This window comes from Ursus americanus, chromosome 6 (genome assembly GCF_024610735.1).
Source record: "Ursus americanus isolate L20-20 chromosome 6, mUrsAme1.1.p, whole genome shotgun sequence".
NCBI classification, from domain to species: Eukaryota; Metazoa; Chordata; class Mammalia; order Carnivora; family Ursidae; genus Ursus; species Ursus americanus.
The window spans coordinates 31,371,621-31,396,731 of record NC_142132.1 but is presented as its reverse complement, the minus strand read 5'-3'; the positions used below and the strand labels follow the sequence as shown (position 1 = coordinate 31,396,731).

At 40.6% G+C, this 25,111-nt stretch overlaps 1 protein-coding gene across 2 annotated transcripts in view; it reads left to right on the top strand.

The window, feature by feature from the left end:
* ENTPD1 (ectonucleoside triphosphate diphosphohydrolase 1) overlaps window positions 1-25,111 on the top strand; it is a 99,370-nt gene that overhangs the window by 30,520 nt on the left and 43,739 nt on the right. For both annotated transcript variants that reach the window (XR_006777352.2, XM_045785006.2), the window contains exon 2: window positions 18,149-18,276. Coding sequence is in view for 1 of the 2 variants with exons in the window: in XM_045785006.2 (XP_045640962.2) it covers window positions 18,149-18,276 (128 nt within the window). In the remaining variant the exon portion in view is untranslated. The remainder of the gene's footprint in view (window positions 1-18,148; window positions 18,277-25,111) is intronic.

The following is a 25,111-nucleotide window of genomic DNA, read 5'->3' as shown; positions in this document are numbered from 1 at the left end:
ATAGGAAACAAGCTGAGGATTACTGGAGGGGAGAAGGGTGGAGGGTTGGGGTAACTGGGTGATGGGCATTAATGAGGGCATGTGATGTAATGAGCACTGGGTATTATATAAGACTGATGAATCAGACCTGTACCTCTAAAACCAATAATACATTATATGTTAATTAGTTGAATTTAAATTAAAAAAAAAAAACCTAGGCTAGAGGTGGCTGAGGGATGGCCTATTAGGAATAGGCTAGGGGCATGCTGCCTCCACATACTTTCACATATCTTTCTCCTAAAAAGAGAAGTATGGGTGAGATATGTTGAGTTGTTTGCAAAATTAGCACAGAGAAAATCCCTCTGAAATCATAGGAGACATGCCCATGGTCGTGCTTTAAATATAAATTGTATGGTCTTCACTCACTGTACCCCTAGAAGGCCTTACAAGTGCTCTGCTTTTTTTTTTTTTTTTAATATTAGTCATTAACTAGGAGGCAGTTACAGTGCATTATGAATTAAACAGTAGTTCTCCAAGTGTGGTCCCTGGTCAGCAGCAGCAGTATTATGTGGCAACTTGTTAGAAATGCAAATTCTCTGGCCTCAACCCAGATGTACTGAATCAGAAAGTCTGAGGATGGGGTCCAGAAGTTTTGTTTTAACAAGCTACCTAGGTGATTCTGAGCAGGTTTATGGTTAAGAACTGTACTGCAGAAACTATGTCTTTAAAAGGTTCTCTAAAGGACGTGTCCAGAGCCTGCTCTTTGACACAGGGCTGAACAGGAAGACTGCAAATCGAAGGAACTTCAGTTCTAACCACTAAGCCAGGGTGAGGAGTGGGGTTGACGTTTGGTATAATAGGTCATGCGATAGGAGAGAAAAACTAACAGGGAAGAGTAAAATCAACTAGAATCAGAGTGACAAAGCAGTGGCCAATCCAATTAATTCATGTCATTACAAAATTATAAAGTCATTATTCAAGTGACTATAATTACTAATACATACTACATAAAAAAGAATTGTATAATATGAATTGAGTTTTTAAATATGCTGTATTTTGTTTCACCTTGGAGATGTGGCTTGAGAACATTATGTCTAGTAGATTCTAGTAGGTTCCTTAATTAAAGCCCTATGTTGACAGGAAAATAGAAACTCGCTGAATTTTAAGAAGACAGTTTGGGTGCTACAGGTTTATTTTTGGAGTTATGTGGTCAAGAATCACAGATGCCAAAAATGTGAAAAAATTATGATCTTAATTGTAACCATATCAGCCATAACAACAACAATTATAACTACCATTTATTGAGTGCCTACTGTGTGCACACATGCTGTGTGCTTGGCACTAGGGATGAAGTTGTTGGATAAGCAGACTTGGTCCTTGCCCTCTGAACCGGTGGTTCCCAACCTTGGCTGCATGTTGAATGCACCAGGAAGCCATTAAAAAACAGCAATGTCCAGGCCCCAGCTCCCGCAATTCTGATTTAATTAGTCTGGGGTGGAACTCAGGAGTTGGTATTTTCACAGAGTTCTCCGGTGAATCTAATACGCAGCCAGAATTGAGGCTGGTGTGGCAGAAGACCCAAACATGGAGATAATTAATTACGAAGCTTTAAGTGATAGAAAAAGTTTGGAGGGCCATGCGGAGTGCCAGCTAGTGTCAAGTTCATAGAAGGGGTCTCTGAGGCATCCTTGAGGAAGTGACTTTCAGTTGGGACCTGAAGGCTTAAAAAAAAAATAGCCAAACAAAGGGGGTGGGGGCAGAATGTTCCAGGCAGAGTAAAAAAATTGTGCTGGGGTGCTGCGGCAGGGGCAGAGTGGTGCAGTGAGGCTGAAGGGAGGCAGAGTGAGGGGATGGTGCTGAAAGGAGAGGCTGGAAACCCAGGAGGGTAGAGCCTACGGGACCTATGGCTTACAAGAAGGGCTTTAGCTTTTATTCAAAAGTAATGGGAAGCTCTAAAATGTTTGAAATAACTAGTGGGTGATGTGATCATACAGGCACTTTGAAAAGATCACTCTGGCTTTAGTGTGGAAAGTAAATTGTTGAGCGGCAAGAGTGGATGCAGGGAGATCGGTTAGGAGCCTGCTGTGGGAGGTTGTGGTGGTTGGACTAGGGAGGCGGCAGTGTGATGGAGGGGGATGGGTAGGCATCAGAATCTTTGGGAAGCAGGACCCAGGACGACACACAAGGTGTCAGAAACATTTCCTGAATGAGTGGGTTGCTTGGATGTGATGGGCGAGAGTGAAGAAGAAATTGAGGATGATGCTGTTGTTCTTGATATCACAACTGGATGAGTCGTAGAGATATTCACTGAGCTGTGGATGCTGAACTATGGGAAGCTGGAGGAGGACCAGGTTTATGGGGAAGAGGGAAGCATGCATTCTGTTTGGGTAGAATAGGTTTGAGATGTCTGTGAGTCATCCAAGCTGAAAGGGCAAGGAGGCAGCTGTAAAGTCAACAATACATGTGTCTGGATTAAATAGAAGTTAGACTGTTTCCCACATATGGACAGTAGTAACAGGCCACAGGGCAAGCTGGGATTACTCTAATCGCTCTTTTCATACAGAGCTCACTACATCTTCACATCAGCTTCCCAAAGTAAGTGACAGATGTTTTAAAAATTTTAGTCTAGAAAATGAAGATTTAGAAAGTTAAGTAACTTGCCCAAGTCAAACAGCTAGTAAGAGGCAGGGTTGAGAGTACATCCTATGAGATTATTACATATCATAAATAAGAAGATGCATTGCTACTTAATCATACTGTAACCTCTCTTTAATCAGAATGACTCATTCCCAGAGACAAAGTAGAATTAACCGTGCTTGCTTAGAAAGGACTAGCTAAATGTGGAGTTCCTTCTATTATAAACCTATCATTCAGGGCTATTATTCTTTGTAATTCAGTGAAAAAATATTCCATGGAGTTTAGGACTAAGCCCTGAGATCCAGATTTGGGATTTACTACCCAAACATTTGTCCTCTTGCTTCCAGTACATGCAGACTGAAGTTGAGGTTTCCTGGCAGCTCACTAAAAATAGTCAACCATGGAGTTGAGAAGTTAAAACACATTTGAAATAATCAAATCCCCTACCCCTTTTCTTGATGGAAAACATTGTATTCTAAAAATTCAAATCAATCTTATCCATTCATTTATTCAGCTGACATATGGAGTACTGACATAGGCCAGACCCTTTGCTGGTTTCTGGAGATCTAAAAGATACACTGTGTTCTCAAGGTGCTTGTTCTCATAGATGAGACTAACACAGGGTAAAGGCCATTGCAACACTGTGGGTAGTGCCATGAGACAGATGCAAAGGAGGGTATTTATATTTAATCCATCATAAGAGGAGGGGCAAGAGACGGTCTGGAAGACTTTTTGGAAACAGTGATATATAAACTGCTTATTCTCAGCCTCAATTTCCTCATAAGGTAGAGTTACAAGAAGGGAGGAAGGAAGAGTGTTTTAGGCAGAAAAAAGAAGCAGAAACATTGCTCAAGGCATGAGTTTATGAAAAAAAGGGCCAAAGTAGAGATTATCACCTTGAACTGTACCTGGGGATATGGACTCAAAATTGTTGTTAAAGAGTTTTACTTTTATTTTGAGACATATTACTCAGAGAATCAGAAGTTCACACTGGTAGGGTTGTAGGATCAGGTTTGCATTTTTTTTTAAAGATTTTATTTATTTATTCGACAGAGATAGAGACAGCCAGCGAGAGAGGGAACACAAGCAGGGGGAGTGGGAGAGGAAGAAGCAGGCTCATAGCGGAGGAGCCTGATGTGGGGCTCGATCCCATAACACCGGGATCACGCCCTGAGCCGAAGGGAGACGCTTAACCGCTGTGCCACCCAGGCGCCCCCAGGTTTGCATTTTTAAGATAATCATGCTAGCTCTAAGTAGAGAATGAATTGGAAGGGGAAGAGCCCAGATGTGGGAGCCTTTATGAAAGCTGTGGGAGGAGTCTGGTCAAGGAATAAGGAGATAAATGAAAGGATTTGAGAGCTATTTAGTGGGTAGAATCAATAAAACTTAAAGTTTTTTGTTTTTTGGGTTTTTTTTTTTTGAGTTTGATTGGAGGGAGAAGGAGGAGTTTAAAGAGACTGGCAGCATGGTGGTGACCTTTACTGAGCAGATTATGCAGAAAAATTAGACTGGGAAAGAGAAAGTTAAGTTTTAGACATGGTGATTTTGGCTGTAAAACATCAAAGCAAATATGTTCCGTAGGTGACTGGGATTTGGAGCTCAAGAGAAAGTTCTGGACTGGAAATATAGATGAGAGCATCATCACCATAGAGATTAGGGAGTCATTTTCATACAGATTAGGGAGTCATCACCATTGAGTTGGAAATATGTATATAAAATGAGATGAACCAGGGTTCCAAGATGGAGCACTGTGGAACATTCCTATTTAAAGGGTATAGTGAGAAAAAGGAGCCAGCAAAGCAGGGGTGAGAGAAATAGGAGGACTATTACAGGAGCCTGGTGTTATGGAAGCCAAGGAAGGAGAGACTGTATGTAGTAACTAACTGTCAAATTCTACAGGAAACGCAAATACCGAAAAGCATTCACTGGATATTTCTGTGAGTGACTTTAGTGGACTGGTGGGACAGAAGCCAGGTGTGGTAGATCAAGGAGGGATGAGTTGAGAGGAGGTGGAATTTAGAAATACACAGCGTACAAGGAGGGAAAAAAACAAGTTAGAGGAAGTCAAATCTTAAGAACTGCTGTGGCATGGGTCAGCTCACTGGAGATGCCGGAGGGGGAGAGCTGGAGGCAAGAGAAGAGGAATGAACATACCAGTTTCATACAAAGCTCTAAGAAGAGAGGAAGTGGCCTTTCCCCACCCAGTCCTGAGAGAATAGGTGGAGGGTGGCCTAATAGTGTCGTTGTTATCTAGCTTAACTATTCCATCCCTAAAGATGGCTCTACCAATGTGTCATTCCCAGAGGTCAGTTCTAGGCAACAAAGACTTTCCCAAAAGGTGGAGTAAAATTTTCCTCGTCAGCTCCTGTGTTCCCCAGAGCCTTTGGGTTTGTAGGAATTTCTGTCAAGAATTTGAACTATTTTAGCCATCATTTCCAAGGACCCTAATGTGTGCTTCCTTTTGTGTGGTATTCTGAGCTTTTGCTGAGGTGGGGACACTTTCCCTTCCACTCAGAACAATATTATAATTCCAAAGAAGAGAAAGCATATGGAATCACTCTTGTCTGCTTTGTCCCCCCACCCCAAGTCTGTTGCCCTTGTCTGGCTGCACCCCTCCTACCTCTGTGAGTCTGAGCAAGTAAGATAGCAGACTGGGTGTGAGCAAGAAGTACATGGAATATGCTGCACACATCGCTCTTGTGGTCTCCACATTGCATCTGTATTCTACAGGTGGCCTATGTCTTTAAGGGAAATACAATCTGTTTCATCTTGTGGAATAAAAAGAATGAGAATCCTATGAAACCAAACATGCAAATGATGAGTAGATAAAGCATAATACCCACTTACTGTTTAACAATGATCAGCTCATTTTTACCCTGTTAGAAAAATCATGGCAAGATAGCTCGGTGGACATGAAATCACAGTTGGGGGAGTTAGTCTTGTTATCTTAGAGAGGACATCCTTCATTACTATGGAGAAAGAAGTTTCAGGAAAATGGTATACTTGATTCCATGGGCCAGGGCACTTTTTCCCTAGACTGTGCTAGAGACACACACCACACTGTCCAATTCTTTTAGTTGCCTTTTCACTCCATGCAGATGACCCCACCTCACCATATTTACATATTCTCTCTTCACTTAGGTTGCAAAACTGAGTAGGACACCATGTTCTTAGTTGTATTCTGGATTTGAGGAAATACTCAAGTCACAGTGATTATAGGAAAGATGTTTGGGTTCGAAGCTGGTCTTTGGTATAAAAAGGTGGTTTTATGAAAGCACGGGACAGGACCTGTGGGCAGAATGAGCTGCCCTGGGGTTACGGGGAGTGGCCCATTATATACTTTCAAGTTGGGAGGGAGTCAGGGATAGCAGAAGCCTCCCAGGTATTTTGGAAACAAGGTTTCCAGGATCCTGAGGGGGCTAGCTATTGTTAGGAAAAGCTCATTTATTACTGTTTAGTAAAAACTCAGTCATGAGACTCTTCAGATGTATATCGTGGGTCATATGCTTGGAAGATGATAGCCAACATATATCTTGGGGGGTAGAGATGAAGTTTCTAAAGGAATTTTTATATGTTAAAGTAGACTTACAGGATCCTGGGGATTAAGATAGCCTTTTGCCCGTTAGCAAGTATTAACATTGAGTCAGCTGAGTTCCTAGAGAAATGTCACTCTGCCTGTTTCAAGGACTTGTCAATGGGCTGTAGGTAATAAGGAAATTTAATAATTTTTCTTCTGCCTTTCCCACATCAAAAGGACTGAACATACATTTTTTAAAAAGTGTGGGCAATGTTGGTAGGAGCTGCTCTCATCTGTTCTGTGTTGGTCTTACTAGTTTTGCTCTAGGAGGATACGCCTTTCTCCAAGGTCCAGGGACCTTTCTTTAACCCCTCCTTCCTTCCATCTCACTAAATGAGTACAGAAAATAAGCTAAAAAAAATCTAGGGGACTCTTAGATTGTCCCTCGCAAATATCAATTTTGTCTGTTACACCCTTGACAGGAACTAGATACTGATCAACTTAAGACTGAGTTCTCACGTAAGTATCTAAAGTGCAAATACTCTGTGTTAATGGTTAAAGGGAGAGCCCTAGCTGCTTAGATACTGATGATCTATGACAAAGTTACCATGGGCATTTAGAAATTTGACTGTAACTTATCCAGAGAGTTGTTCTCTCTTGTATTGTTACATAACAACAGAGATGCCTGAGAGAAGATGACAAATTACCCTCAAAATAAAGCTCCAAATCCACCCAAAGTCTAGCTAAGTGACACCTGACGATTCTGCCCCAAAGAATGCAAAAGAGATTACACTGACCTAGGAAGAATGAATGAGTGGAGACCCAGAGATGGCTGCTCGGCCTCATCAGGTTGGTGAGTGAGTAGCAGGGTGGTAGACTGGGCAGAAAAATCAGCAAAGTGAGCATCAAACTACCATTGCACAACTTCCTATTTACCCATTCCCTACCTTCTGGGTCCCTAGTGTCATTGCCCCTTTACTCCAAACTGGAAACCCTCTGTAAATTTTTCTTCTTCAGCTCAAAGCCTTTGGGTTTTTAGGAATTTCTATTAAGAATTTTAAATTACTCAGAGAATCAGGAAGGAAGGAAGGAGGGAAAGGAGAAAGGAAGGAGGAGAAAGAAGAGAGGGGAAAGAGGGAGGTAGTAGGGAAGGTCACATGGTAAAATGTTTTAAGAATTGCTCAGTGCAGAAGGGAATCAACATGCAAGCCTGGGACTGCTATCCTTGAGGGGACCTGCTTGCTGGGTTAGCCCTTGGATGTCTGGATTTCAGAAGGGATCTCACCATTCTGAGGATTGGTGGGGATGGCTCACTGTGCTTTGGACTGTGCAGGTAGTGTGGTTTGTGCTGGGTAGCTACTTTCCTTCTGGGAATCTGGAATATTGGTGAGCGCTGAATGGAAGGTGCCTATATGGCCGGCCCCCAGTGAAAGCCCTGGGCACTGGGTCTCTGATGAGCTTCCCTGATAGACAATATTTCACATGTGCTGTCCCAGCTCACTTCTGGGGGATTTAGTATGTATTGTGGTCTCCACTGGGAGAAGACCTTTGGAATCTTGTGCCCAGGTTCCCCCAGACTTAGTTCCATGCTTTTTTTCCCCTTTGCTGAGGCTTCATATCCTTTCACTGTAATAATCTTAGTTGTGAGTATGAACATATAATGAGTCTTGAGTCCTAGCGAATCCATATTCTTCCAGAGATGTCTGTGCTTTTATCCAATGAGAACACACTGTACATGTTGTTTCACATTTTGCTTTTCACATATAAAATATTTCAAAGACAGTCTGCATCAACATTCATAGATCAAAGTCTTCTTTTTGCCTGCATAATATTATCTATAGTATATTAGAATTTATATATCCAGGCCCCAATTAATGGACCTTTAGTCATCTTTAGTCTCACTATTACAAATAATGCTGCACGAAACATCACTATACATGCATCCTTTTGTATGTTCATAAGTATAATCAGCATGTTAAATCTTTAGAAGTAGAATTCTTAGGGCACATGTTGTGATGAGCACTGGGTGTTGTATGTAACTAACGAATCATTGAAAACTACATCAAAAACTAATGATGTACTATACAGTGGCTAACTGAACATAATAAAAAATAGTAAAAAAAAAAAAAGAATTCTTGGGTCAAAGGATATATGTACTTTACTCTTTCATAGGTATTACAAAATTGCCACCCACCAAAGAGGTTGTATGGTTTTTTACTCCCACCAACATGTAAGAAATGCCTGTTTCCCCACATCATTGTTGATAAATAGAATTTCTTTACTGAATTTCCTTACTGAAAATTCGTGCTTCTTAGACGTACAGTTCTATGTATTTTAATAAATGTATAGAGTTATCTAACTACCATCACAATCAAAATATAGAGTATTTCCATTATCTCTTTAAAAGTTCCCTTGTGATCTTTGGTAGTCAGTCCTCTGTCTCTGAACCTCTACCCACTGATCTGATTTCTGTCTTTAGTTTTGCCTTTTTCAGAATATCATATAAAAGAAATCATACAGTATGTAGCCTTTTGAATCTGGCTTCTTTCACTTAGCATAATGCTTTTGAGATTCATCGATATTCTTGCCTTTATCAGTAGTTTATTCCTTTTTTTTTTTTGCTAAGTAGAATTTGACTGTATGGTTGTGTCACAATTTGGATACATTCACTAGTTGATGGGCATTTGGGTTATTTTGAGTTTTGTGTAGGCATATGTCTTAACTTTCTTTGGATAAATGCCTAAGAGTGGGATGGCCTGGTCATATGGCAGGTATATGCTTAACTTCAGGAGAGACTGCCAAACTCTTTCCAAAGTGGCTATGCCATTTTGCATCCCCAGTAGCAACATCTGAGAGTTCCAGTTGCACCATATCCTTGCCAACATTTGGTATTGTCAGTATTTTTTTTAATTTTGGCCATTCTAATAAGTATGTAGTAATGTTATACATTTATCAAATTAAAAAAAAACTTTGCTATTCTGGAAAGTGATAAAAGCTATCTCATTTTTTCATTTACATTTCTTTAATTAAGGGCATTTAGAATACACTTAATAAGTTAAGAATATTTTTCTTCAAATTGCCTATTCATGTTTTTTGCTTATTTTTTTATTAGGTAGGTTAATCATATTCTTAATGATTTTTAATGACTGTATATTAAGGAAACCAACTGGTTCATTCATAGTTGTTGCAAACATTTTCCTTAGTTTGTAATTTTTTACTTTGTTGATGGCATATTTTGCTGCAGAAATATTTTTATGTTTTATATTAAATATATCTCCTGAGTGTAAAGATGTGGAGGTAGAAATGGGAGAATTTATGAATGGAAGGTATAGAACACAGGGGACTGTAAGGCTAGGCAACCTGGGTGAGTCAGTTTACCCCACCTTGGCTGCAACCCCCATACTAGTGATATATGCTCAGTACAGATTTTCTTAGTCTGTCTCACTGGCTACAAAGAACCAAAGCTTATTGACAAACGCAGCTGCTTTGAGAAAGGGTAGAGTTTTGAGGGTGCAATTCTTCAATTCAGATGTGGCAGAGGATTCATTTAGTGGAAGCAATGTACTTACTGCAGAGACCATCAATACATGAGATTGTTATGCTTGTTGGCTGGGACACAGGGAATTCCTGTCTGCAGTCTCAGTGATATCATTTTGCTGGAAACAACCCTCCTCCTTGCCAGCCCTATACTTGAATATGGAATTCCATGATGACCACAAAGACTTACTGTGCTCCATGCAGTCTATGGGCAAAATAATGCAGGAGAGGCTGGAAGGGGTATGCGTGAGGAGGTAGATGGTATGGTGGGAAGAAGTAAGGAGAAAGAGAGTGAGGAAGGGGACTCCTTGGCTTCCTTATTTCCCACACACAGAGCCCCTGTCCGCATTTGATTTTTGCAGTCATTAACATTTTTAGAGTCAGGCACACCAAATGCAAAGTCAGTTACTTGCTGCTAATCTTTAAAAGAGCACAGCTCACAACAAGAACTGTGGGGCCGGGAGTATGGGGTTGGCAGAATCTGATTTGCAGGAAGAACTTGTTCTGCACCCCTACTCCCATTTCCACTGCCTGGTGTCCCTAGACGGGCTCCTCCCACCCAAAGCTGAGTCTCTGAAGGGGTTCACTCAGGATCAACCAGGCTACTTTGTTAAGATAAATGCACTCCTTTTCTAAAGAGCTGCAAACTGAGATTAACCAGCTAATTAACATTTCAAAGACTAGGAATAAAAGATCATGAATAAAAGCAAATTGTTTCCTCCGAAATCTGTGGTTCAAGAGATCAGTGGGATAGGACATTGGTTATCTAATCAATTATCCATCTCTACCTCTCTTTCCATTCTATCGTCCCCTCTTATTTTGTCTTCTTGCACGTGTCTCCCAAGTCTGAGTCAATCATGTTTTCCCGCCCTCTCATTTGCCTTTTGCCCTTTAACTAACTGGTCATCGCTGAGGCCTTGCAGTTTATTTTTAGCATTTGTGTATTTATTGACGTTGTACTGACTTCCTTGACTTAAGAACACAGGCAGGAAAAAAACCCCACCAAATTAAACTGCTTTGTCCTCAAACTTGACCCGGGATTTATTAATTGAAAAAATATGGGGAGGTGGTGAGATGGAAGAAGATCTTTCCATTTGAACAGAACTTGGGGTGAATTCTTTTGCACTGAGTCCAGGAAGAAAGCTGAGTAATTTCTACACATCCCTAAGGCAGAACAATGGCTGAGGCATTGGAGTGGGCCTGAGAAACTCGGATTGAGTACCTCTTTGCTGTTTGCAAGATATATGACTTTGAGCAAGTCCCTTAACCTCTTTGGGAATTACAATCTCAGCCTCTGTTACTTAGCTCTAAGCTTCTGACTGTCATGGACTGAAGACTCTGTTTTAAAAGGTACAGCATTGCCTGGTGTCATCTGTGACAACAATTCCGACAACCCCACCAGCCAAATCCTCAAAGTCAGTCACTTTTCACTTCTGGATGATGGGATTGGCTCCCACATACAGCACTATTACTGTGTGCCAGGCACTGTAATAAGCCTCAGTCATGTGGTCCGGGATAGGGCAGTGGTTAAAAGCCTAGCCTCTGAGTCCAGAATACCTGAGCTTACCCCTACATCAGCATAACTCTGAGCAATTTACTTAACCTCTCTGTGACTCAGTTTCCTCATCTGTAAAATGACAATAATGATGATGATAATAGCACCTGTAATTCTGACCTTATTTAGAAAAAGGGTCTTTGCCAATGTAATTAAGGATCTTGAGATGAGATCATTCTGGATTTTGGGTGGGCCCTAAATTCAGTGACTAAGGTCCTGATAAGAGAAAAGAGGGAAATGTGACATACACAGACACAGGGAGAAAGGCCTTGTGCAGACAGTGATTAGAGAGATGCAGCCATAAGCCAAAGAATGCCAGCAGCCAGCAGAAGCTGGAAGAGGCAAGAAAGGAATCATCTCCAGAGACTCTGGCCCTGTTGACACCTTGATTCTGGGCTTCTGTCTTCCAGAATTGTGAGAGAATAAATTTCTGTTGTTTTAAGTCACCAAGTTTGCGGTAGTTTGTTGTGGTAGCCCTAGGAAGCTGATGCAGATGATAACAGTACATCTACCTCACAGGGTTATTGGGAGGGTTAAATGAGTGGTTACATTTAAAGTGCTAAGAGTACAGGGCGCCTGGGTGGCTTAGCCGGTTGAGCCTCTGCCTTCAGCTCGGGTCTGGAGCCCAGGGTCCTGGGATCAAGCCCCACATGCTTTTCCCTTTCCCTCTGGCTGCTGCTCCCCCTGCTTGTGCTCTGTCTCAAATAAATAAATAAAATCTTAAAAAAAAATAAAGTGCTAAGAGCAGAATCTGGAATACAGGGAGGGCTCTTGAAGTAGAGGCTACTATGTATTGTTAGCTCATTGGATCTTACCTAGCAACCCTATGAAGTAGGTACTATTATGACTCCCATTTTGCACATGGAGAAATGGAGGCTTAGAGAGGCTGAGCAAAGGTGAGCTTGTCTGGACTCTGCTCTAGCTTGAGCCACCCTTCAGAAGTCTGTGGAGTTGAACTTTCCGCTCATGGATCCTGGTTGGCTCGGTGACCCCTCATGATGATGCTTTCTCAGCAAAGATTCTCTGGTACTGATCCACCAAGACCAGAAGGTATAGAGAAGACCTCCCATGTAATGGTGTTTATTCCTCCTGGATTTATTTTACCAGCCCTGGTCTTGGCACAGGCTCTGTTCCAACCGAGCCAGGCTCTGTCTACACTTAGTTGTTTGATTATCCTATGACCTGACCTCACTGGGGTAGCCTCAGCACCTCATCACAAGAGACAGGTGTGTGCTGCCTAAAAGGCCACACACTCCCTCTCCAGAGACTTCAAAGACCTCTGATGATTTCTTATTTACCCCTATGCTGCTGAGTGTAGATTATACAAATGATTAGAAATAAGTCAGATCACTTAGAGTAAGGCAAAGCCCTTGCTTGCAAGGTCCACGTGCAAGTAACCCGGTTACCTACCTGACCATCTTTTATTATTCTCCCCTGCATCACTCTCCAGCCACACTGACCTCATGGCCCAGTACTGTCCCACCTCAGGGCCTTTGCACATGCAGTCTGGTTGCCTTTAATGCTCTTGCTCAACAGGTATGCATGCTTTCTTTTTTACTCCCTTGACTATCATCAATATCACCATCTTAGGCCTTTCTTAATCAACTTATCCTTCCTCTTCACCTTTTCTGCTTTTTCGCCCTCCTTAGCACTTATAATTATGTAACATGCCATAAATTTTACTTATCTTGTTTATTGTCTTTTCTTCCAAACTACGATAAAAGTACCATAAGGATGGGGATGCTTATCTGTGTTGTTGACTGCTATAGCTCAGAGCCTAGGACAGGGCTAGTGCACAGTATAATGCATTCCGTAAATAATTGTTGAGTAACTAACTGAAAGAATGAATGAAGTATAGCCCCTCCCCAACAATAGCTATGGAACTCCCGAACTGAAATGGGTTAATTCATGAAGTATCTGGAAGTAGCACACGAAGAGAGAACTACTGGAACAACTGAGCTTTGAAGCATATGGAGGGAACATAGCCTCTTATTGAGCTTGATTTTGATGGAGACAAGGAAAAGGATGTGGTGGAGAAAGAGGGGAATAGAATTCTAAGTGATGGAAATCTCAGATTTCTCAGGAAAAGTGAGAATCTAAAATTCATTTATTCATTCAACTGGAAATACAGCAATGAACAAGTCAGAAGAACTCAGGGTACTTACATTCTAGTGGTCATAATGTCAGGCAGTATGATCTTGGAGAAAAACATCTGCTTACTGAAATGGTGAGATAGGAAGGGCTTACATTTCCACAGGGTTGAGAGGTCTAGATCAGCGTGGCTTTCATCTGGCAGACTATAGGAAGCTACCTTAAATTCTTGAACTGGAAGAGCCCTGGGAATGTCTGTCATGGGAGATTTCTGAAGCAACAGGAAGGATGGATTCTGATAGGGAAGGGCATTAGAAAGGGTGGGAGGTATGAGAAAGGGCTGTTGTACAGAGGTGGAAGTCGCTGGAGGAGGGTAGATAATCACCGTAGAAGAGAGTGTGTCGAAAGTGCCGGGAATGAACTGAGAAATTGAGAAAGGATCTTAAAGCCCCGGAGTGTGAGACCAATCTAAATGTGTGTCACCGAGAACAACTACTTGATGGAAAGGAAAGAAGATAGTAGAGATGGTGCAGGGACTTTGATGCCGGGATTTGGGACCAGATTAGGCCAGATTAGGACCAGTCCCTAACTTCAGTGACTGTCCCATCACTCGGCTTTGTGAAGGCCCACAGGAAGGACCACAGTACTTTATTGCTGTTTACCCTCTAAGCTTGTCTGTGTTTGCTCTCCTCTATATGACAAGCCAAACTTAATCTGAATGTAACCCATCAAACTGGAAGTGGTCTGAAACTAGTGAGTTACACAGGATCTGCAGAGTAAAACTTTGGTTGTTTTTTGCCTGAAACCTACCCATCTTCAAACACTCCAAATCTTTTTATTAATGAAGTAAATTTTTAAGATATTACATCTTTGGTATCATGAAGTAGAGATGGCTGAGATTTCTCTGGCAGAATTTTCATCTTCACTTGAAGAGGATGCTAGCATTTGATGTCAGGATAACTGTTTGTGTAAGAATCAAATGGTCATTTTTTCTTTTTTGTTCTTTTCCTCTGACATAGCTAATTGGCTTGAAATCAATCTGTTTTCTAAAAGCTTGGGTTTCCTTCAGTTTTGTCTCTCAGGTGAAGAGCTGAACTTTCTACCTGACTCTCACCTTAAATAGAAACATTTTCTCACCTGTCATATGAGAGGGAAAAAATGGGAGGGAAGTGGCAGTCTTGAATTCTCCACTATAGTAAGACAATTCAAAGGAAAACAAACAAAACACTTTGCCATTAGATATTTTGATAAAAAGTATTTCTTGAAATTGTTTTTTGAAATGCCATTTCACATGGTGTGATAGAAACTGAATTTCTGTTATCTTCAAGGTAAATGAAGAGCTTTCAGGGAAGTGGGGGAGAGACAGTCACTGTGAATTTTCCATAACAGAATTTGACTGTAGCAGTCATGGCATCTGAAAGAGCTCTAGGGGCCAGAGAAGAGGGGGCTGTAACCTAAATGGTTCCCTTTTTATGAGCACATCCCAGCTAAGTCCCCCCCCCAGACTCCCAGGTCTAGTGGTATGGCTAGTACCACATCCTAAGAAGAGTCTGGCTTCCAGCATGTGATAAGAGCTTTTGAAAACTACCTGCCATAAGCCATAGGAAACATGGTAGTATTTTAAGTACTCCTCCCTGGTAATCTAGACAGTTACATGAAAAACAAACTTACGAAGTCCATCTGGCCCAGTGTCCCTCAAGATACAGATGTAGTGAAAAGAAGGGGCACATGCACCCCAATGCTCATAGCAGCAATGTCCACAATAGCCAAACTATGGAAGGAACCAAGATTCCCTTCAACAGATGAATGGATAAAAATGTGGTTCATATATACAGTGGAATATTACTCAGCCATCAGAAAGGATGAATACCCACAATTTGCATCAACATGGATGGAACTGGAGGGGATTATGCTAAGTGAAATAAGTCAAGCAGAGAAAGACAATTATCATATGGTTTCACTCATATGTGGAATATAAAGAAGAACATGGAGGACCACAGGGAAAGGGAGGGAAAACTGAATGGGAAGAAATCAGAGAGGGAGACAAACCATGAGAGACTCTGGACTCCGGGAACCAAACTGAGGGTTACAGAAGGGAGGGGAGTGAGGGGATGGAGCAATCGGGTGATAGGTATTAAGGAGGGCACATGTGGTGATGAGCATTGGGTGTTATATGCAACGAATGAATCTTTGAACACTACATCAAAAACTAATGATGTACTTACTTTATGATGGCTCATTGAACATAATAAAATAAATAAATAAATAAATAAATAAATAAATAAATACACAAACTTAGCCATTATTATTTTATTTTTTTGTAATAAAGCTTTTAAAAATTGTGTATGAAAAATTCCTAAAGTTTCTCTGTGACCTAAGTTCTTTTTCTTATCGTATCTGTAAAAAGAATATGATGAAAGTCTTCAATATATTCTGATAATACAGATGTCATTGCAACAGCTGGGCAAATATGGAAAAGTATATTTCCAGCTGTTCAGGAATAATAATGTTAGTAAATAATCTCATTAGGAAATGGAAGAGACAGAGTCATGTCAAACTGTTTCCCACCTCAGGGCTTTTGCAACTGCTGTTCCCTCTTTCTGGAATGTTCTTACTCCTTTTCATAGCTGGTGTTTTCTCATCACCCAGGTCTCAGTCAAATATCACCTTCTCGGAGAGGCTTTCCTGACCCTCAGTTGAATCCTCCCACCCCAACTCTGCTGCATATCCCAATCCTTCATTCTAATTTCCATTAAACTGTATAACATCCCTTAGTTTTAATTTCTTCTTAGTATGTATCGTGACCTGGAGTCGCTGATTTATGACTTCTGTTCTGGCTTATTTATCTCCCCAGCCAGACTGTGAACTCCAAAGAGCAGGGACCTTGTTGGTCTTTGTCACTACTAAGATTAGTGCCCAAATAGATGTGGAAGGAAAATGAGATAGCAAAATTGTCATATTTATGGAAACAAAATAACTAAATAGATTTTTTTTGAACAGCTTGAGGGAGTAAAGCATTCAAAATTCAATTAAAATAGAAACTGCTGCAATGTGCTGCCCTTGGGTATTAGATTTATAATTGTTCATCCAAAGTGCTGCTTGTTTTGAGCTGTGTTTGTCAGTATCAACACTTTGGGAACTGAGGCGAGTAGTACCTAGGGGGGTTCTTGTCCAGATTCCAGAGCCCTGGCGTCAAACAGGATACTTCTGCCACACCAGTTACATCAGGATATTTTGGCTTCAAAGTATTAAAATCCTGACTCTAACTGGATCAAAGCATAAGTCTCATGGGAAGATTGGAGCAGGGATTATTCTTTTAACAGTTCAAAATGCTATCAAAGACTCAAGTTCTGTCCATCTCTCTGTTCTGACACCATGGAAAGTCATCTTATCCAGGCAGGGCAATGTCTGAGGAAGACGAGAATTCTGCCTTTCTTTTCCTAAACTCGCTCCAGCAGACTTCCTCCAGGGTCTCATGGGCCATTTTTGGGTACAAATCCATTGTTGAACTAATCATTGGTGAGGGAATGAGATTGTGCACAACAATAAGGCCTGACTCTGAGCCAGAGGCTGCGGTGGTGGTGGTGGTGGAGGGTATCATTTTCCCATGAGTTATGTGGACTGCTTGGGGAGTGGCAGTCATCTGAACAAAATTGAGGTTCTTTTGGGAAGGAAGAAGGAGGGGAAGTGCTGTATATTTCATCTATTGTTCCTATGTTTGGAAGCAGTAGCTAATGGGGTTGCTAAAACTTTTCTCCTAAGTTTTTTACTGTTTGGTCTAATGAGTCAAGACTGGTTCAAGATTCTAGAGGTTGCTGAGCAGACTGGACACCCATACGGTTACAGTCCTTTGGATTAAGTCCAAGCTTCTGCTCAAGATCTTGGGGAGGAGCTCCTGTTTCAGCATGCGGTGGCTGCTGCTGTTCAAGAGGGAGATCCAGAGGGGGAGAGTCAGTCAGGCTCCTCTTCTAGCTGTTTTAATCCCATGCCCTGTCTTTAGAGAAGTGCAATCTATTCTGCAGAGCCTATCTCATTCCATGTGTTTCTTTATTGCTTTATCCTATCCTTCCTCCCCAAAGCCTAAGAAAAAAGTTTAGGGATAGTTTGGAAAGTTGAGAGAGGAAGAGAGTGAGTTGTCAGAATGGAGGAAGTGGGGCAGCTTTCCATTTCTTGTTCACTTCTGCTATATGCTCTGTTTGCAATGATCAAAGTAACTTGTGCTTTTTATATAATTCTCTGCTTGGAGCTTTATTATGTCCCGCAACAGGTTGAGACTAAGAATAGATGAGATAATGTGAATGATGAAATGTTCAAAACTCCGCAGACGCTACACCATTACCAATTACAACATATAAGTGTGGTTGAAATGCAAGGGGTTTGTCAAGCCAAAAAATGGCATGGAGTGTTGGGACTTTGATGTTTGATGATATATTCTGAATACTTATCAACATCTTAAACATTTTGTGGTAGATTTGAAAAATGAGGGCAATCCTTGCCTTTTTGTTATTGCCTGTACTCTCATAGACCAGTATGACCTATTAAACTGACAATTTGGGACTCTTCCCTGTCCTCATTCTTTATCTGGTCATTGACCTAATTCTGTCCATTTTCCTTACCACAGCCACTAACTCAGTCTTGGCCCTTATCACAGGACAGACAAATCCTTTTGTTCTTGAATTATTTCCCTATTACTTCACAAGTGTTGTAGGGATAAAGAAAAACTTTTATCTATCTTTGATGTCTCCAGATAGCTAGCAGAAGACCTTACCAAAAGTGGAGGAAAATCAATGTTTGTTGATTTCTGGTATTTTCTTTTCTGCTTTTGGTTTTAGAGTCTGAACTGAAGAATTTTTGTTCCAGAAATATACTGATCATCCTTGGCTTCTCCTCTATCGTGGCTGTGATTGCTTTGATTGCTGTGGGGCTGACCCAGAACAAACCATTGCCAGAAAATGTTAAGGTAACAAATCTGAGGGGTCTGGCTGGGGTGCGGTGGGGGGAGGGGAAGGAGGTTATGGTAAAACAGAGCATACGGGAGGGGTGGAGGTTCTGGCAGCCCATGAGCAAGTCAATATCCACTGGATTAGGGAGGTAAAATGGAATGATGCTCATTCTGGAAGAGGGAATGTCTTGAATCAATTAGTGGTAGGAAGATAATTGTCTTTATGCTTGTTCAGCAATAATTATTGTTAATACTTTAAAAGAAACAAATACTTTATTCACTATATCCAGATATGTGCTGATATTTTGTGGTGCTATTTTGTGCTGACATTCTATGATCTAGTACTATCTCTACTTCTTATTCATTGTTTCACTGTGCATGTGTCACAACACTGCACTCTCTGATCTTCTTAATCATTATTGCTATCATCAAAATAATAAAATTTATTAGAGAGCATTCTATAAAGCACTTTGAAAGTCAAAGATTGTGGAGAAGACTTATTCCTCATCTTCAAAATATTAAAGAAAGCAGCAAAATCAATGAAAAAAAAAACCACAGAGAACACATACATGTATCAAATATAGTGAATTGAAATGAATTCATAGATGAACAGATTTCTTGAAAATTTCCACATTTTGAAGAGGTAGTTAAATCATTAAAAATAATTAGGGTCATTAACTCTGCTGTGATTTATTTCTGCTTCCTTTCAAATTCATCAAAGTAAAATTTCAGAGACATAAATATAAGTAGCTTGTAATGTCATTTTATTTAATCTGTTAATTAAAAAGCATGTGGAAAATTTAAATTTATGTTGTAAATAACCATTTTAAACTTTCATTGAAGTTAAATAAATGTATAAGTAAATAAATCTAAAAGGGCCCAGAATATACCAATATGCTAATGTTGTGCATATTGGCACATATGTACACATAGGCGATGACATGTCCAGAAGTTAACTTGACCATGCAGGCTCTGGAATACATGGGCACGAGTTTATTTTATTGTATTTGAAGATACTAAACTGTGAGCTGGAAAGATGGATGCATATGCCAGGCTTCTAAAACTTTTGCCACCCACCCAAATCAGTTGCTGTATAGTGGAGGCCTGGATGTTACATTGGCATTCCTTTGCGACATGCGCTCAACTCAGTGTTGCTGTGCACAGCAACCCCTTTGTCAGTTCAGAAGGCTGATATTATCTCGTTTTCAATGGTCTCTTGCCTTTTAATGTTGAGTGATGTTGGCTCTCTTGGCAAAACTTCACTCACAGTTAAAGCTCGTGACATCTTGGTTCTGCGGTTTGTTTACCAGCTCCAAAAGTACATGATTGCGTTCCTGATTTGACCTTTTTCTATGTTCATTATTGCATCACTGGAGAGGGGGACTGCCTAGGAGGCAAAATCCATGACAGACTTGAGCTCTGTGTTCCCAGTGTATACTTCTGGTCATGGATGACCTTCCTGCATTCGCAGTGGTCATCATTGACTCTGTTGTGGTTCTGCGTTGTGTTGGCCCCACAAAATGGAACAGGCCTTTAAATAAGAGGTATGAGTATTTGAATAGTAGACAGTGGCATATGAAATGAATCTTTATAGCAATATCACTGGTTTATTTTACACAAAGATCATTTTATGTATGCAAACTAGTCATTTATTAAGGTCATACGCTAATTTTAATAAAATTGCTGGCATATATTGAGGGCAAAAATATTTTAGGAACTTGTCTTTGGTGATGGCTTTAAGCTATATATGCTGCCCAATTTGATAGTCACTAGCCATATGTAGCTATTTCAACTTAAGTTAATTTAGATAAAGTAAAATAAAATAATTTTGTTCCTTAATTGCACTAGCCATATTCCAAGCACTCAAGAACCTCATGTGGCTGGTGGATACTAAATTGGACAGTGCAGACATAGAACATGTCCACTGCAGAAAGTTCAATTGGACATTGCTGCTTTAGAGCATACTCTTTGATAATATCTCTGGAATCATTTAAAACTAAGTTTGAGGAATAAGGTATATGATAAACCATTATAAAATCTAAAATAAGGAACAAGAAATGAAACTTTTTCTTCTGTGGTTTGTAACCTAATACCAGGATCATCCCAGATATCATGAGCTAAAGTGCTTTGAGTAGTTTGTTGGAATAAATTTATTTCCTTTCAAAAATGATGGTTTAAAGGAAAACATTATTTCAATATCTTTACCTGGTACATTTGTTTTAAAAACATATAATATCAAACTTCCAGGGAAGATGGTGGAATAGGAGGACCTAAGCTCACCTGGTCCCATGGAACAAGATAACACCCACATCAGTGTAAATAACCTAGAAAATGATCTGAAGATTGACAGGACAGACTTTTCACAGCTAAATGTAGAGAAGAGGCCATATCAAAGAGGGTAGGAAGGGTGGAGACACATTTGGAAGCTAAATAGACCTGTCTGTAGGAGGGAGGAACAATACAGGCATGGAAAGGGGAGAGGACCAGACCGTCACACCAAGCACTCCAGGTGCACAGGGATCCTGCGTGAAACCAGAGGGGCCTAATTTCCGAGGTTCTTATAATCAGCAGGGATTAATGCCTGGAAATTTGAAAATTAGTGGGCTCAGTTCTGGAAGAGCCAGGAGGGTGAGAGGAAACTGAGTCCCCACCATTAAAGAGAGAGCACCTTAAACAAGCAGCCCTGTGGAGATACAGCATAGAAGCAGCAGTTTGAAAAGCACCTGGGGCATGCGGGAGGGAGATTTGTTTACTAATCTCAGAGCATGTGCTTGGAGGGGCAGGAATCATTGGGAGACTTCTCCAGGAACAAAGGAGTTGGTGGATGCCATTTCCTTCCCCCACCCTCCACCCTGTGAACCAGCACTTCTCCAACACTACCGAAATTGCTAACAGCCTGCCCCGCCCTTGTGTTCTCCTGTGGACATGCTGGCTCCAGCCAGGCCTCATTCCAGGTCTCCTATCACAACAGGCCTTACTAATACCACCCACCCTGCCCCCAAGTGCTTCTTGGGATCCACCTCCTCCAATCCAGCCAGCCTTGGTTCTGGTGGCTACAGGTCCCCTTTCACAACAGACCTAAGCAAACCTTGCTAACACTGTGTGCCCCACCCCCCATCTCTGCATTCTCCTGTGTACCTGCCCCCTCCAGTATGCCCTTGGCCAAAGCCCATCCAAAGTGATGCCACAAGCCTGGCAGTGTATGAGCAGCCCTAATAGGCTAGCACCATTCCAAAGTGACTCCTGCCCTGGGGAGAGCGGAAGATAATCACACATACCAGTCTGCTTGCAGCCCCAACAGTGGGCTGGCAGCAGATGTCTGGTCTGACTGCAGATCCTGCACCTATGAAAGCCTCTCAGAAGACAACACAAGGAAAGTGCCCTACAGTTTGGTGTTACTGCATCTCGGGCAAACTCCTGGTCTGACTCAACTCAAGCTGAAAATGACCCTAGACTGGCCCACTAACAACACAGGGACCAAACTCTGCCCATAACAGGCAAATAGAGCCATCACAGACAATTGGACTGAAGGCAAAAGCAGCTCAGCTGCAACAGCAGGACACATGCATCACACATAGGAGATACCCCCGAAGTGCCAGGTTCTGGTGAAGAGGGGACACTGCATGGCAGGGCACTATGGGACCTCTTCTTTATAAGGCCTATTACTGTCAAGTACATGAGACATAGCTGTCTTTCTTAACACACAGAAACAGATTCAGAGAGATAGACAAAATGAGGAGACAGAGGAATATATCCCAAATGAAAGGACAGGACAAAATCACAGCAAGAGAGCTAACAAATGGAGATAAGTAATATGCTTGTAGAGAATTTGAAGTAATGGTCACAAAGATAATCACTGGACTTGAGAAGAGAGTGACACTCTTACCAAAGAGATAGAAAACAAAAAAGAGGGGCACCTGGGTAGCTCAATTGCTTGAGCAACCAGCTCTTGGTTTTGACTCAAGTTATGATGTCAGGGTTGTGAGATCAAGCCCTGTGTCAGGCTCTGCATTCAGCTCAGAATCTGCTTGGGATTCTCTCTCGTGTTCTCCCTCTGCCCCTCCCCCCTTTCTCTCTCTCTTTTTCTTTCTCTCTCTCTTTCTTTCAATAAATAAACAATCTTTGGGAAAAAAAGGAAAACAAAAATGAACCAATCAGAGATGAAATACTCAATAGCTCAAATTAAAACTACACTAGATGGAATAACTAGTAGACTGGAGGAAGAAGAAGAATGGATCAGTGACTGGAGGATGGAGTAATGGAAAGCAATCAAGCTGAACAGGAGCAAAGAAAGAAATAATAAAAAAAAATAAAAGCAGGGAACTCAGTGACACCATCAAGTGTAAAAATATTTGCATTATGGGGATCCCAGAAGGAGAAGAGAGAGAAGGGGGGCAGAAAATTTATTTGAAGAAATAATAGCTGAAAACTTCCTGAATCAGGGGAGACAGAAATCCAGATCTAGGAGGCACAGAGAGCCCCCCAACAAAATCAACCCAAGGAGGTCCACACCAACACATGTAAAACGGCAATTAATAGTGATGGCACAAAGTAGGGATAAAGAGAATTTTAAAAGCAGCAAGAGAAAATAAGTACTTATAAGGGAAATCCCAAAAGGCTGTAGCTAATTTTTTAGCAAAAACTTTGCAGGCCAAAAGGGAATGACATGATACATTCAAAGTGCTAAAAGAAAAAAAAAACTGCAGCCAAAAATACTCTATCCAGCAAGGCTGTCATTCAAAATAGAAGGAGAGATAGTTTCCCAGACAAACATAAGTTAAAGGAATTCATGACCACTACCAGAAATGTTAAAGGGGACTCTTGAAAGGAAAGGAAACACCGTAAGCACAGGAGTAAGAAAAATAGGAAGCACAAAGGCAGTGTAAATAAGTATATCTATAAAAATCAGTCAAGGGATTCACAAAATAAAAGGATGTAAAGTATTACACCATATACTTAAAACGTGGGGAGAAAGGAATAAAGAATGGATTCAGACTTAAGCAACAATCAATTTAACATAGACTGCTAGATGCATAAATGTTATATATAAAGGTAATGGTAACCGCAAATCAAAAGCCAGTAATAGATACGCAGAAAATAAAGAGAAAAGAATCCAAGTATATCACTTAAGAAAGCCAGGAAACCATGAGAGAAAACAGCAAGAGAAGAAAAGAACAGAGAAGAACTACAAAAACAACCATAAAGCAAGTACCAAAATGGTAATAGTACATATCTATCAATAATTAGTTTGAATGTAAAGGACTAAATGCTGTAATCAAATACATACGGTGACAGAATGGATAAAAAAACAAGACCCATCTATATGCTGCCTACAAGAAACTCATTTCATACCTAAAGACATATGCAGATTGAAAGTGAGGGGATGGAAAAGCATTTATCATGTAAATCAAAGTGAAAAGAAAGCTGGGGTAGCAATACTTATATTGTACAAAATGGACTTTAAAAAAAGACTATAACAAGAGACAAAGAAGGACACTATATAATCATAAAGGGAACAATCCAACAAGAAGATATAACAATTGTAAATATGCACCCAACATGGCAGCACCCAAATACATAAAGCAGCTAATAACAAACATAAAGGAAGTAATCAATAGTGACATAATAATAGTAGAGGATTTTAACACTCCACTTACATCAATGGATAGATCATCCAAACCGAAAATCAACAAGGAAACAGTGACTTTGAATGATGTATTGGACTAGAATAATCTAACAGATATATTCACAACATTCTATCCTAAAACAGCAGAATACATATTCTTTTCAAGTGCAAATGAAACATTGTCCAGAATAGATCGCATATTGGCCACAAAACAAGTCTCAACAAATTCAAAAAGATTGAAGTATACTATGCGTCTTTTCCAACTACAACACTGTGAAACTAGAAATCAACCACAAGCAAAAATCTGGAAAGAGCATGGAGATTAAATAACATGCTACTAAACAATGAACAGGTCAACCAAGAAATCAAAGAAGAAATAAAAAAAAATACATGTAGACAAATGCAAATGAAAACATAATGGTCCAAAATCTTTGGGATGAAGAAAAGCTGTTTTAAGAGGGAAGTTCATAGCAATGCCGGCCTACCTCAAGAAGCAAGAAAAATCTTAAACAACCTAACTTTACACCTAAAGGAGCTAGAAGAAGAATAAACAAAACCCAAAACCACTAGAAGGAAGGAAATAATAAAGATTAGAGCAGAAATAAATGAAGTAGAGGGGCGCCTGGGTGGCGCAGTCGTTGGGCGTCTACCTTTGGCTCAGGGCATGATCCCGGCATTCCGGGATCAAGCCCCACATCGGGCTTCTCCGTTGGGAGCCTGCTTCTTCCTCTCCCACTCCCCCTGCTTGTGTTCCCTCTCTCGCTGGCTGTCTCTGTCAAATAAATAAAATCTTAAAAAAATAAAAATAAAAATAAATGAAGTAGAAACTAAATAGACAGTAGAACAGATCAATGAAACCAGGAGCTGGTTCTTTGAAAAGATAAACAAAATTGATAAATCTTTGGCCAGACTCATCAAAAAAAAAAAAAAAAAGAGAGAGAGAGATAGAGAGGTGACTCAAATAAACAAAATTAGAAATGAAAGAGGAGAAAAAACAACCAATACGACAGAAATACAAAGGATTATAAGAGATTTTTCTGAAAAATTATATGCCAACAAACTGGACAACCCAGAAGACATGGATAAATTCCTAGAAATATATAACCCCCCAAATCTGAATCAGGAAGAAATAGAAACATTGAGTAGACCTATTATCAGCAATGAAATTGAATCAGTAATCAAAAAACTCCCAAAAAACAGAAATCCAGGACTAGACTATTTCCTCAG